We start from the raw sequence: 14,890 nt of genomic DNA, 5'->3' as shown, positions 1-14,890 counted from the left end.
GCCCGCGTGGGCGGGTTCCGCCGGCCCGGGCGGCGTGAGGGATGCTCGCTGCGGGCGGCGGCGGCGGCCCCAGCCCCAGGGCCCGCCATGGTGTGAGGCGCTGCCGCGATGAACGGAGCGGTCCCGTCGCTCTACGATCCCAAGGCGCGGGTGCTAAAGCTGGGGGAGAGCTTCGAGAAGCAGCCGCGCTGCGCTTTCCACACCGTCCGCTGTGAGTGCTGGGGTTGGGTCAGCTCTCGGGGGCTGCGGAGGTCGGGGAGGGGTTCGGCGGCCCCCTGTGCCCGCAGTCCCCTGGAGGGCGGGGGATGGCTGCGGCCACTCTCGGTGGCTGCCTCTGTCCCGGGATTCTGGGGCGCAGCTGGGCGCTGAGTTCCGTGGAGTGCTGGTCCGGGATTTCGGGAGCGGTGCAGGTTTCAGTCGGTGTTGGGAGCACCCACGGCCATTGTATCCTAGAGCTGCCCCTCGCTATCCGCTGGGCACTAACTTCGCGTTTTATGCCTTTTCCATAGTGTCTCCCCGCTGTTCTTCTGGAAACGGAGCTAACCTGTGGCTCTGTCTTCTTTGCTTGCGCTCAGTTTTTAGAAGTTCCGTGTAATTCAGCAACCAAAGGTTAAAGGCAGGCGGTGTTAATCATGGAGCCAGTACGCCCTCCCTGAGTACATAATTACTATCTAGAGAGGTGTGTGCTCAAAGATTCTGAGGGTAGCTAGGAAACAAATGCTCCCAGGATTATAGTCCTTGGTAATTTAGGACTGCAGCTTCTGGTTTTGTTGTCTGGTTATTTATAGAATGATATCCCCAAGATTCAGAGAACGTATGTTCTCTGGAGAGTGTCCGGTGGGCAAGATGGGTAATGTGCTCTCTGTGAGCAAAGGGAATGGCACATAGATTGCCTCCAACTGTAGAAGCGAAGGAGAGGGGGGGGGAAAAAAGCTATAAATGGATTTAAACAAATGCTGCAATTTGATATTTACCCTAATTTTAAAGAGGACTAACAACCCTGTCTGGTACCTCCTACCCTTGGAGTTTCATGCTGACTCTTCTAATGTGATGATTTATTCTGAAATCTGTTTTCAAATCTCTCTTCCTTTCCAACAAATGAGACATAGAAACTGGCACGTTCATCAGTTCTATCAAATGCACATGCAGAAGAAATATCCTTCAACACCTGACTTTTTTAAACAGTTGAGTAAAAGGGACAACAGCTGTTGGTTAGAAGTTAAGATTGGAAGTATCAATATCTTCATTTTCTCAATTATTAACAGTCCAATGGCCATATATAAAAGCAAATATTCTCTGATTTGATGAGAAACTTTGGAACTGTTGTATCCTTTTCCTGTAGGACGACATTTAGGGGTTTGCCCAAACAAGGTTAGCAGGGGCTGTCACCTGTGTCTGAGCTGCAAGCCTCCTCCTGCGCGCACGGCCCTGCCCAGCAGCTCCTGCAGCCTGGTTTTCCTGCCCGGTTGGTGTGCTGGCTGGAGCCGTGCTTCCCAGCTGTGGTCTGTGCCGCCGGGCCCGTGGCTGCAGGCAGAGCTAGGGATCTGGGAAGCTCCCCAGCTGCAGGAATGCCGCCGTCAGTGACCAGCAGCCTGTGAGATGGGGCAGGCAGCGAGGCGAGGAGCGGGTGTCGGCCGATGGGTCCCCTCCGCGCCTTCTCCGGCGTGCGAGGCAGGGCACCGGCATCCCGGGGTGCGAGACTGGCCCTGCCGTACCTGGAGCCGTGGGCTCAACCCCACATATGTTATCATAGGCCTTGAAGAACCTCTTGATACTATCCTGTCTCCCTAAATCGGCACAGGCAGAGTTTTGGCTGTAGCCTTTCCCAATACATTTATGGTGGAAATAATACTTTGTAGTTAATGGTATGTGACAGAGCTGCTGTGCTGATGCCTGAACATATGTTCATTTTCAATGTCTCAGAGTTTTGGAAAGGATCAGAAATCAATACCTTCTTTTGCTCAAAACTTATTTTAACAAGCCCTTTAGATGCTGAAAAAACCAAAACGTAAATCAATGTCAAATTGGGAAGGAATTTCACTTTCAACAGCAATAACTATACTGAAACACCAAGTTTTTTTCAGGTTCCGATGTGCTTGTTACAGTAAAGTTAGAAACAGAAAGAGAAATGCATATTGAGAGTTGATGTTGTTCTTTGCATTTTCAGTCACTTCTCTGCATCTCCCATGTTTGGGGTCAGCATTTTCAAGAATTATTTACTGATTCTTCTGAAAAGAATTACATGAGAATATACCTTTTGAAATATAACATGGCTTGTTTGGCTCTCTTTTATCCATTAAAACTTAAAGGTGTTTTTCTAATTTTAACCAAAAGATATAAACAGTTATAATGGATCCTGAGAAAAGTAGCTTGACTTTGAATTCTATTGACTTATAGAATGATCTGCTCAGGGCAATGCTAGATGATACACTAGCAAAAAAGGCTTTTACTTAATAGCCTCCACCAGCAATTAAGTGGGTGCCTGCATTTAAAGGATTCCTGAAAAGCCTGTAAATAACCTAGTTTGTTTTTATATTTAGATGACTTTAAGCCTGCATCTATTGATATGTCCTGTGAAGGAGACCTTGAAGTTGGCAAAGGTGAACAGGTGACAATAACGCTGCCAAATATTGAGGTGAGTTGATGTGGCTGAAGAGTGGCGAGCTTAAAAGAATTATTTATTTTGTTGTCCTAAGTATATACTCTGACTATGGAAGGGTATAAAGTTTTAGTGCTGTTTCAGAGCTGCTTGAGTGGTTTTTAGAGTAGAAAAACAATTGCTCTAAGACTGTAAGGTTACAAAAGACCCAAAGGTTAAACAGCTGCACTGTAACTTTAAGTGCATTTGCTGCTCTGGAAATATGCTGTAGGATGACCCAGAAGTGTTGCGTACATAGAAAAGCTTCATGTGTATGTTGGCAGTGCAAGTTTCCCTTTGGTATTTATTGCTCTAGTGCAGTTCGAAAGCAGGAAAGACTGGAAAGGGAAAATTTACTACCTGCCATGCTTTACTGGTCTGCTGATATGAGAACCGAAACCCCTTTTGGTGAGAGGAGTCCTAGAGAGAAATAAGGAAATATTGGGAAATAAGCATTTAATCAGTTTCAAACTAAGCTAAGTGAGTAAAACCCCATTTCAGTCAAACACCAGCTGCTTTTGGACATGGCTACTGTGAATCTAATTTGAATTAACCAGTAACATTTTTAATGGCTAGAAATGGTCGCTTGTAGGGAACTTGTCACCACTGAAGGATTGCTGTTTCTAAGAAAAACAACAACAGGAGTAACACTTACTGGACTTCTGATTTAATAGGGCTCAACTCCACCAGTGACTGTGTTCAAGGGCTCAAAGAAGCCTTACCTAAAAGAATGTATCTTAATTATCAACCATGACACTGGAGAATGTCGCCTAGAGAAACTTAGTAGCAACATCACTGTGAAAAAAACCAGGTGGGTGATTTACAGGAGAAACAACTGTGCTTTATTCATTTTGAAAATCAATGTTAATGAGTCTAAATTGAGATATATAACTACATATCACTATTTTTAGGAAAACATAATTTTAGAAAGTACCTGGCCTTGCTCAAAGGAGTGAAAAGCCTGCTTTCTCAGCAAACTGACTTCATGACTGCAGAAGAAATCAAAATGTATTTTTTAAACCAAAACATGTTATATTATTGAAAGAAATAGTAACTATTTTCTGGTGTGTTTAGAGGGAGGAAAAAAAGATTTGTTTGGCTACTAGTTTGCCTACTGTCTTCTGGCTTGTAAATGAGGAAATAATAAAAAAAGAAAATTTTGTGACAGGTCTCAGTAATTGTAATGGCTTGTTTTTCTCATGCCAAGCTTTTAAATATTTTTTTCTGCTGCTGAGCCCATATAAGTAACTTCCAGCAGAATTATTATTAAGTGATCCTGGGTAGCAAGATATAAAAACAAATCAACTGACAAAGCATTATAAAGTTAATAGCACTGTATAAAATATATTTTTAAATACATATACAATATTAATAGTATAATATTAATATATTATGTGTATTAGTATAATAACTTACCAGTGTAATAACTTACCAAAGAATCAAATGATGCTATTTAGAAAGGCATGAGAAATAAATCTATGGTACCATATATGTTCTTGCCTTTTTCCTTGCCTTCTAGTAATTAAAAATCTTTCCCTTTTGCACACAGAGCTGAAGGAAGTAGTAAAGTCCAGTCTCGCATTGAGCAGCAACAGCAGCAAATGCGAAATGCAACAAAGGTTCCAAACAATGTTAAAAATTCTCCATCAAAGGAAAAAACGTTTCCATCTTCTCCTATGGATGATATTGAACGGGGTAAGCTCCACTGGCACATAAGTTTCAGAAATTTTGCTGTTAACAAGCAATTAGTTTTTAGGAGGTTTTTGCATGTGTAGGTGGTTGTTGTTCTGTTTTGTGTTATTTGAGTTTCACACTAGAAGCTGATTATGTGAGCAACTGCACTCTGATATGGAAATGACCGCTCTGGCTCAAGTGGGTAAAAAAGCAGTATTTGTAGCTTGCTACAGTAAAAAAACAGCTGAACCATTAGGCTTAATAATGCCAAGGGTTCTGCTGCTGTCTCCTTGACTCTGTCTTCCACAGCTACTTTAATGAAGTATATCCTTGGTTGTGTTGTCGTACTGGTACTAAGTCACTTCCATTTTGACATTGCTCCTTTTTCTTTCTCAGCACTCAGCAAATATGTTACAGTACTTTACAACTCAACATACACTTTAAATTACCACATAAAGCCTTGTGGAAGAAGATGTTCCAGTGAAAAAGACAGCTAAAAACTTGCATAAATTAACCCTTGAGCAGTGCTATGTACTGTTTCCTTGAGAGACTCTGGTTTGGTGTGACACTCATATTTCACTTAATAGGAGGCCTTATTTCCTTTGGGAGGACAAGGAGGATGGCAGGTGGTAATTACTTGCTACAGAAATGCTGACAGGTGGCAGTTTCATTGACTGGAACTGACATCTGCTTCCTAAGTTGTTCTGAATTCCTTTAAACAGATTTTTTTTTTAGATGTATCATTATGAAGATGGTTTTTGTTTCCATTTTGGTTTTGACCAGTAATCTGTATTGCAGAACAGTACTAGAATTCATCTAAGGTTCCAAAGAGGAAGGAAAACATGAGCACATGAAATAAAATTATGCCTTTTCCAGGTCGTCTGTTCTTTTGGGGGAAGTGGTGATATCAAACACTGAAAGTCTCCAAAGTGACTGCCAATGTACCAAACTCTTGTGTAGTGCCAGTCCACTTTTGAGTACTATTTAAAATGCTGAAAAAAGTAAAAGGATGGTAGAGATATTATCAAGTCATCTGGTCCATCTTTCTGTCCTAAAGTCAGATTTCTGATGTAACTTTGTAACTTGGAAGGTTCTTAGAACCTTCCAATGACAGATCCTTGTACTTGCTGGCAAGCCATTCCAGGGCTTTACTCTCTTTACTGTTTTGGTTCTCCTGTATAGTCAGTCTTTCAGCTAGCCTATTACTGCTTTCATATTTATCTTGCAAGTAGAGAGCAGATTACTGTACTGCTTTTGAGCACTCCTTCACAGACTCAAACTGTTCTGTCTTTCCCATTCTTTATGCAAAATGACACCAGTGGTTCAATCTTTCCTTAGAAGTTTCCTTTCTAAATCCCTGATTTGTTGTCAATTTCCTTTAGCTTTCTTGCAATGAGTCCAAAAACTTCTTAAAGCACAGTCCCTAAACCCATCTACTGAAGTTTTAGCAGTGCTGATGTGAGCAAGAAGGCTGCCTTATAGTCACTATTCATCTTTATACACAAAGAACAAATAGTATCATGTCTGTAGTATCACAAGACCAAACAGTATCAAGTCATTTCCGCAGAGCATGCAGTGGCAGAACAGTGTAGGGATCCACTGTAACTCTCAGACTCTTCAGAAGTGTTGCCTGCTTAATCATTCTTCATCCCATGGTTGTGTAACTGACTATTCCTGCTTAAGTACACTACCTGGAACTTGTTACTAACTTTGTTTTCTGGGGTGGAGAGGCAGCTCATTCTGCCATTATCCTCTAGTATATGTACTGCTCTTTCTTCACTGGTTAAAATTACTTAATTTAAATTCTGTCAGATTAAATTACATCAAAATTCAAGGTGGAGATGTTATTTCTTAGCTTTTGGTATTGGCCATTCACTTAAAATTTTTCTTATATTAGACATTGCTTAGGAGAAAGTGGAATTGAATGCTTAGGACTCGAGTGGTGTCTTTCAGTTAGATGTCTTACAGCTCCAGATGTGTGGAAGATCATGTTCTTTTATACATGTCCTTAGTAAAAGAAGAATGCTTATATGCTTCCAATTTTTTTCTTTCTGCTCCCCTTCTTTTTTCCCTTATGTTTGAGTAGTTCAGTCTTTCATTTTCTTTCTTTTCTTTCCTAGCATAGGGTTAATTTGTCCCTGTAGCCATAGCTGCACTCTTAGGTGCCATTTTTCCTGGACACCATTTTCTTTTAGGCAGGCCTTTGATAAAGATGGCCTTTCCTTTAGACTGGCCTTTGATAACTTAGAGTCTGTTTCATGGAAGTTTGTGTTGAGGATTAATAATTTTATTCTTCCTCCCTTCTTCTCTTAAGCTTTGCATTGCCTTGCATCTTGGTGACTTTCACCTTCAACCTGTTCTGTATTGGGTAAATTTGAAGAGAGATGAGCTACTCTCTGACTTGCTTTATGGTGTCTGCTATATCAAAGCTGTTCCTGAAGTATTCTAAGAGCTTCTAAGACCATCTTAACAAATGTCTAGGTAGTTACAATCTTATGTAGTGATGAACTTCTGCACCCTGTATGACTCCTCAAGTCTTCCCCCCACCACGATTCAGAGGACTGTTTCAGACTTCCCTCAGCACTTGTGTTTTGCACAATTATGTGCACCCTTCAGCAAAGATTAACTTCCTCTGTATGTTGGACTTATGTCACAAATGCATACTGTGCAGCATTATTTGCACCTCCAAATCTGTAATGAACCAAAGATTTGGAGAAATCTCCCTAATATAAACTTTGGCTGGCTCTTTTGGATATTCTTCATGCTTGATTTTGAGCAAAATGTCACATGGTCCAAACAAATGTATTGATTGCAATGCTGAATTGCTGGCAGGCATTTTGGGTGCAGCTGCAGACGTCTTGCAGTGACTGATCTGTGGATTGTAAGTGCAGTTTTTAGTCAGTGAAAGCCATATTTGGGGTGCTAAGGAAAACACAGAACATTTTCTGCTAGTTGCAGAAATTAAAGGCTTTGTGGGATGCATTACCCCATGCAATGTGGGGTTAAGCATTTGTGTTCACAGTCACCCTTGTTCTAACACTTGGCTTGAGAGGGAGAAAGTGCTCAAACTATGAGAATAGAAAACCACATGACAGGCTGGATACTCACTTGTGCCCTTTTCTTTGTTCTGGAGATCTTTGGTGGGTTTGGTCTGAGGTTTTTTAAAGTTTCTGTAGTGTGTGCTTGACGTCTGTTGATTTTTTTTTTCCTTCTTTCCCCTCTTCCTTATATTTCAATTATGATGAACATAAACTGAGAAACAAATCCTATTGTTTGCAGAGCTAAAAGCAGAAGCCAGTATCATGGACCAGCTGAGTAGTTCTGACAGTTCATCTGACTCTAAAAGTTCTTCGTCCTCTTCATCAAGTAGTGAAAATAGTTCTAGTGATTCTGAAGATGAGGAAATGAAGCCCTCTCTTCCAATGTCGATGCCGTATTTGCAGCCTCAGCCTACTGTGTCTGCCATACCACAACAGGCTGTTCCTGACAAAGATGCCAGTCATAACAGATCCCAAGAGAGCAGTGGTCATATGATGAATACACTACGTAAGTACAAAGGCTGTTCTTTTCTTAGTGCACAATTCCAGACATCAAGATTCTGAAAGGAAACCATATTGTTTTTAAGTATGTCTCAGTTATAATTAAAACTGTGGGAAGTGATGCTAGGGTTTGATTGTTCAGCAGCAGGCTGAATTAGACACTGGACTAGAAGGTTCGTGGTTCTCAGAGATATTAAATTAAAGCTGAAGCAATTGAAAATATTTCCTAAGCTGTTCTGGCTTCCTCCCAGTTCTATACATTGGGACTGGAGAACAGTAATTTTCTATTGAAAATACTTGAACTAACAGGGCATTCTCTAAACATATGCTTATCATTTCTTGGATAGAACTATGGGAAGGATACTATGGTTGCAATACTCTTGAGTTACAGAAAAGGTGGTGCATTCTTAGCTGTGTCAGTTCCAATTATTCATGGCAGTGATCCACTGACCAACATGGCAAAACTGTCCTTTGCATATAAGGAAGGAGGTGATTTGCTATCAGGAGATATTATCTTATTCCACACATTCAGGCAACTAAAAATGTAATTTGAAGAGTAGCTGTGATGTTCAATAGGAGTTGCGGCGCAGCCTGGAATTGCATTCTCAATGTATTCAAAAAAAAGGAAAATTTTGAAAACTCTCACATGAAAAATAAAATCCCATTAGGTAGAGAAACTTAAGTTCACTGCCTAAATAACAGGAGTACTCAGACATAGAAGTGAGTATTCAGTTATGATAACTCTTCCAGAATGATTACATTTTTAGTTAGCTGCTTAGCTGCCAGATCTTGGTTTGAAGAAATTTCCATGAACCCTGGTTTGCAGCCCAAGATTGTTATGGTTTATCATTTATATGTAAACTTGTTATACTGAAATTTTAGACTCTGGCAGATCTACTTTTATTTCAGCTCTTAGTGGATAACATGAATGACAGTTCTTTTTCTTTTTTCTCTTTTTTTAGCTAGTATTTAAATACTTAAATAACCTGCATTGATATTTAATTATGTACTGCATGAACAGATAAGATCAGAGTGAAAAGTCCTGTGACTTTGTGTGCAGAGAACTAAACGCTGCTTTCATTTTGCTGTCACTGCAGAGAACAATATCTTCATGTTTACAATTTGTGTAACACTAGAGTGCCACTTATTTCAACCTTTACTGACAAATGCAATTTCCCGTTCTCCGCACTTTAAATAAAACTTATGAAAATTTGATTAAGCTTTATCCCCAGTGACAGAATCTCAGGTGGAAAAGCTTCCAGAAATACAAATACAGGTGGCCAAGTCCACCAGTTCCAGCATAGGGAGAAAATGCTGCTTAAACCATGACAACATCATGACTGTTTCTGGGGAACTTGGTGGCTTGATGTTGCTTGAGAGCCATGTTGACAGGTAGAACCTTAGGCCTCTGAGCTTGCCCAGTTTTTGAGATTACTACCATTTACTTCTGTTATGATTACAGATATATTACTGCTTAAAACAATTCCATCTCCAACTTCCAGTGCAGTTAACATTTACAAGACACCTCCACTAGTTAAAGATCAAACCAGCTACTTCCAAAATTGCTCTTCTCTAGCTCTGTTGCTGAGGGAATTTGGCAGGAGAGTGAAACCTGGAGAAACTAAATGGATAGCACATTGTTCTACTTTGAATGGCAAGAGTTCTCAGTCAGATTTTGTACAGTCATTTCTTCCATCTCAAATAAGGTTTTGCAAAAATAAAATACTGAATCAACAAATGTCAGCACAAGCTGCTTGCTTGTCTAATCTTGCTTTGAGGTGTGTGCTTATGTCTGTGACTAGTTTTGTGCACCTCTGTAGAATCAGGGCCATACCAAGGTAATTAGTGGAGAAGGTTGGGGGAAGTTCAGACAGCAGAGTTTTATCTTGCGTGTAGAAACTATACAGCTGAGATTTTGTAGAACTTGGAAAATAGAGGAGGTGGTGTCTAGAACATGGCAACTAAATACTTCTGTCAGATACATATCTACCTCTTCAGGAATCTGGGGCTCAAGACTGCCCCTCACTCCCAAAATACTGCTTCTTCCCCTTTCTACCTTGAGAAGCTGATTATACAGGCTCACAACTTGCCTTATAACAAAGTCTGTAAATGGTGACACTAATGAATCTGTTCTTCATGAATATTTGATCATATGTTACTTTATGTCTACTTTTTGTTTAAACAAGGATTATGTTAAACAAAGTAACTTTCCAAAGAAAACCCAGCATAGATGGCCTATTCTGTGGCCTTGTGTTAGGTACTTAGTATTCAGCACTTCACTTCTTTTCATGCTTGGTACAAACACAGCTGTTTTACTTTGACAAATAATAATTTTCCCCTGTGTTAGTTTGGTTTTGGTGTGACCACTAAGATTTGTGAGACAGTGATCACTCCTATGAGTTTCCCTGTCCCTTATAACTAGCAAGAATTCAGTTGAATATATTATATTCACTGATTTAAAAACATAGGAAATGTAATTTGCAGTGCAATCTATTTCCCCAATCAGTATTGCTAATAAGCAGCTGGCACCATGAAAACAATTCAGCAGTTTTCCCTCACTTCATTGCTGCCTCGTAAGTACAATTGTCTAGATGTTTCTTCAGGGTCCTCATTAAATGAGCTTTCTGTCTTGGCACCAAATCCATCTGAAAGCCACCAGCTCTAGATTGTGCTATTTTGCCTTCTCTCTGAAGGTGTTTTTTTGAGATAGGATTGCAAAAATGAGGCAGAAAGCTTAGCATGAAGTAAATCCTAACATATTAATTCTGACTCTGGAACTTGGAGTTCTTGCTTTTCCCATCTGCTGGTTTTCACAAGCATTGGTATTTTTGGCTGGTGTTACAGGGTTTGTGTAATTTCTATTAACTGTGTTGAAATAACTTTTGAAGGCTGCAGAAACACCATTTGGAAGGTTATCTTCTTGTTCACACTCCCTGTCCTCCCATAAAGTAGCTAGTGCATAACAGGGCTGGGATTTCTAAGAATTCACTTAGAATTCTCCTTTGAGTGATAAATACATGAGTTAAATTTACCAATACCATTCTCTGTCTTGAAAGATCTTTTAGGGTTTTATATTGTTCTGAATAATTATTGACAAATAACTTGATTTTGTTTTTTCTAAAGTGCTTTTTAAATTTATCTTAAAATAATATAGCTGTAATTTTTTTTTTTTTTAAATAGAAGATTGGAAAGAAAAAAAATTTGTCTACAATAATACTTTAAAGATTTTTGGAAACAACTATCTTCACTATTCTTTGCTTATATAAAGTGGTTTTGTTGTTGCAGAGAAGCATGTACCACTTTCCAAGCTTTATTGATGACACAGTGGAAAACAAAGGAAGGCTAAATGCAGCCATGTTAAAGACTCCAGTGTTCTGGCAGAAATTATATGCCTGACAGTAAAAGATCCAATCTGAGTCTTGTGGGGTTTTCATGTGAGAATAGTGTGTTGACTGAGTTTTCTCAGTTTCAGTGCTTCTTCCTTTGTTTTTAGGCCATTTCTGCACAGCCTGAGATGATTTTTTTTTCTGTTGTAATGGTTGTTTGGCAAGAGAGGTGTGGGTAAAAGCATACCAGTTGGAACAGACTCCTAAAAACGTGTGGGAAGTTGCTAGATATGATGTAGATTGTGTAGAGCATGCTGCTGTATTTTTTGTTAGCTATCTGTCATCCTGGGAAGATTCCCTTTCTCCCACCCCCTGAGCTTATGGACATCCACAGCAAGCACAGGGTAGCCTTTTTACTTCCTCATTTTGAAATATATAGAGAGAGCCACCAAATTAAAGTGCTTTGTAAAAGTTCTTTTGATGTTTTGTTTGCTCACTTGTTCCAAAACCAGTTTGAAATAGTAGGTCACTGATACATCTTTAAGTGGTATGTCAAAGAGCTGCTCTTCTTGATTGAGACACCACTTTGTTTTCAAGCACAGCTGAGTAGCATTCACATGTGTTTCCAAAAAAACCCAACAACTTGTTTTTCATAAAACTGCATTCACCAGCAGTTTTTCCACTTGTGAAGCATGAAAATGTGGGTGGCAGAGATAGCTAGGTGTTGTCTTTTGTGATCTGGTGATATTAAATAAATGCCCTTGTGCAAATATGCTAATGGCTTCCTTGCCAAGATTTTAAAATTGTAGAAAAGTGATTTCTCTAAAGTTCTGTCACTGTGAGTTTGGTTCTACACCTACTTATTCTTTTACCATAAAATAGTCTGGGTTAAAAGAGACTTGAAAGATCATCTAGTCCAGCCCCCCCTTACCTGTTTGCTGTTAGCTTTTGTAAGCCTTAATTGGGAAAGGCAGTATCGTGAAAGAAGAAAATTATTTCCTTGAAAATGACTAATATGTTGACTCTTTTTCTTCTAGGAAATGACCTGCAGCTGAGTGAATCTGGAAGCGATAGTGATGACTGAACAACTTTTTGGCCTTAAATGTATCACCTTTTTTGCTAAATATGTCTTAGCATCTGTTTTGCACTAAGATTAGATTACCAGAGACTGGAATGTATGTCCTCAATTTTGATAATAGACATCCTAATTTTCTACTGACACATCATGTCTATAATACAGCAGCATTGATATCCTGTCAGTGCTATGGTTATGTGTTTATCTTTCAAATTACTGTATTTACAGTAAAATTGTGTATGATCTGATTTTGATTATTTTTGCCTCAGCCACCTGTTTTACTTGAAACTGATTTGTAACAGCTAGTTACTTTATATAAATAGCTATGGAATGGAGAAATTTCTGATATTTATGGAGGCAAGTTTCCTTCCTATCATTTAAATGCTGATCTCACAACTTTGACTTGGGGGGGGGAGAAAGGGAGAACAATTAAATGAGGTCTGCTGTGTCAGCGACACTTTTTGTTCAGTTCACAGTTCATACCTTTAAGGAAACTGCTGAATAATGTGGTCCACTCGTGCAGTTACAGTTTACAATTGTTCAACACATTGCTGAATTCTTAATTTCATTATATAATGGGACTTTATATATTTCTGAGCCTCAAGATTCCTAAGGGGAACTTGTCTGTTCTCTGCCTGTTTTATGTAACTTGAATAAGGCAGTCTTTTTACAACCTTTTTGTATCTAAATTTAGGTAACTGCAGAGACAGCAATGAATTTCCTTCATTTAACTCTGTAATGGAAATCAGAAAATTTCTTTGTAGAAGTATATAAGTAATTTAATAAAGCAAATGTTTATCATTTTCATGCATCAGATTCTGTTTTTATGGTTAAGAATTCAAATTTCTACATAAAGTAGTCATGCCAATGAAGAGGTCAGGCAAAGAAATAAAGCAGGGAAATAGTAGCTAATAAAGATTCTCCATCCTGTCTACAGGACTGAAATGTTTGTTGCTTTTGTTACACTGAGGTGACCCTTACTAAGAGCTTGCCAAAAGTTTATGGTGATGCAACTGAATGTTTATTACAGAATACATCCAAATGCCAGTGGGAAGTAATACCATATTAGACAAGAAAAGATCTTTTTCCACATTTGAAATTATACTTCAAGACCTGAAGAACTGAGGATCAGACTCCAAATTTCATCCTGTAATTTACCACTTAAGAGTTTTGTAACAGTAGCAGATGTCTGTAGGGTGAGTTCTGACAAGATAAGTCTGTTCAGTCTTGCACAGAAGTCTCCTTTGCTGGATTGCAGTGGTTGGATCACAGCTCTGTGTCTAAACTGTAAGGATTGAATCCCATATGTCAGCCTGAATGCGCAGTCATGGAAAAAACTGCACACTCAGTAAATGTATACAATAGATGATACTAGAGGGGCTTATTCTCTGAAGTCTGCTCTATCAGCCCAGTGAAATATGGGAAATGAAATGAAATATGGGAAATACTGCTTTCTGATGTTTCCAGACGCTGTGCTCTGCACCATGTCATAGCTCATTAATCTTCTGGCTTCCTAAAGCTGGTATTGTAAGAAGCAAAATGTTCTTGTGTTCATACTCAAAGGAAAAAGCTCAAGTTAATAGCCATGGGTGAGCAGGTGTTATTAAAGGGCTAATGCACAACCTTGAGGAAGGATGCTATGTAATAACCCCTGTAAGACAGTGGAAACTCTTGAGGGAAAGAGGATTGAGGTCTCTCATAGATCCTAGCTTTTTTTGTGGGAACTCTAGCAGAGTACCTGGCTCTTGGCACATGTTGCTGATAAAGTCTAGGGCAGTTTGAGGAGCTGAGGTGTTGCACCTTAGCATTAAGGAGCAGCCCTGTGTGCTAAATAAAAGGGTCTATGATAATGCAGTGTCCTGAGCTGAAATGTCTTCTCTTTGCCTTCCCTCTGTCCCCAGTGGTTCACTTGCATCAAAGTCTTCCCTTAGGATGGTATTAAATTCTAATTCCAGCCAGAATGCTGCTGTTTTAACAGAATAACAGGGTACATTCTGTACATTCAGGGTGTACAGAGTGAGCAGATGTGTGGAAGCACTGAGCAGGCCACAGTCTATATCATGCAAAGCCCATGTATTCATGGATCATAATCACTCCTTCAGTGATAGAACTGTTGAATGCAGTCTGTATATAACTGTGCTCACATGTATACAGGTGCTTAAATATAGCTCAGGGAGTAAAGCAGATTTCCACGTTCCTGGGTCTCAGGACTGTAACTAAGCCTTTGCCATCTTTAGGATTTGATCTTTGGGTTGAAAGCTTTCTAGGAAGGGAAGAATGTTATTGAAGCTTTTGTACAGTATGTAGTACAGAGTGGTTAGTGGCCAGTCAGACATTTTGTCAAATGCACAATAGTGATAATGTAGGAAAGCTTCCCTTTAATAAATGAGATAGGAGATAAGATTCTCTAACAGTTCTTGGAGAGATAAGGGGAAAAAGATGCAAATTCATTAAAATATATGTAAAAAAATGAAAACATGTAAATGCATTAAAGAATAAAGCTCTTCATGCCATTTCCAGCCCAAACATATGTGACTGGCTCCTCCCTTATCCATGTACCTGTCAAACAGCAGCAGGTGAGCTACGGAGCTTGTGCAGCCTCTGCTCATGCAGAGGACTTGGCAAGGGTCTCATTTGT

The 14,890-nt window shown here is 39.5% G+C and overlaps 1 protein-coding gene across 1 annotated transcript; it reads left to right on the top strand.

Moving 5' to 3' along the window:
* The first annotated feature begins 24 nt into the window (after positions 1-24).
* EAF2 (ELL associated factor 2) lies at positions 25-13,055 on the top strand. Its single transcript, XM_059852740.1, has 6 exons — positions 25-211; positions 2,541-2,635; positions 3,313-3,449; positions 4,188-4,333; positions 7,592-7,858; positions 12,215-13,055. Exons 1-6 carry the CDS (start codon positions 109-111, stop codon positions 12,259-12,261), a joined length of 795 nt encoding a protein of 264 aa, XP_059708723.1. The 5' UTR covers positions 25-108; the 3' UTR covers positions 12,262-13,055.
* Positions 13,056-14,890: the final 1,835 nt, after the last annotated feature.

Source organism: Haemorhous mexicanus, chromosome 8 (assembly GCF_027477595.1).
Source record: "Haemorhous mexicanus isolate bHaeMex1 chromosome 8, bHaeMex1.pri, whole genome shotgun sequence".
NCBI classification, from domain to species: Eukaryota; Metazoa; Chordata; class Aves; order Passeriformes; family Fringillidae; genus Haemorhous; species Haemorhous mexicanus.
Note: the sequence above shows the minus strand (reverse complement) of the source record. Positions and strands in the feature narration are given on the sequence as shown.

What these genes read in the sequence shown, in the direction of transcription:
- EAF2 (XM_059852740.1), top strand. Translation starts at nt 109, where the DNA reads ATGAACGGAGCGGTCCCGTCGCTCTACGATCCCAAGGCGCGGGTGCTA. An exon ending in TAACGCTGCCAAATATTGAG is followed by an intron (nt 2,636 to 3,312) that starts GTGAGTTGATGT and finishes CTGATTTAATAG; the next exon opens with GGCTCAACTCCACCAGTGAC. An exon ending in ATCACTGTGAAAAAAACCAG is followed by an intron (nt 3,450 to 4,187) that starts GTGGGTGATTTA and finishes TTTTGCACACAG; the next exon opens with AGCTGAAGGAAGTAGTAAAG.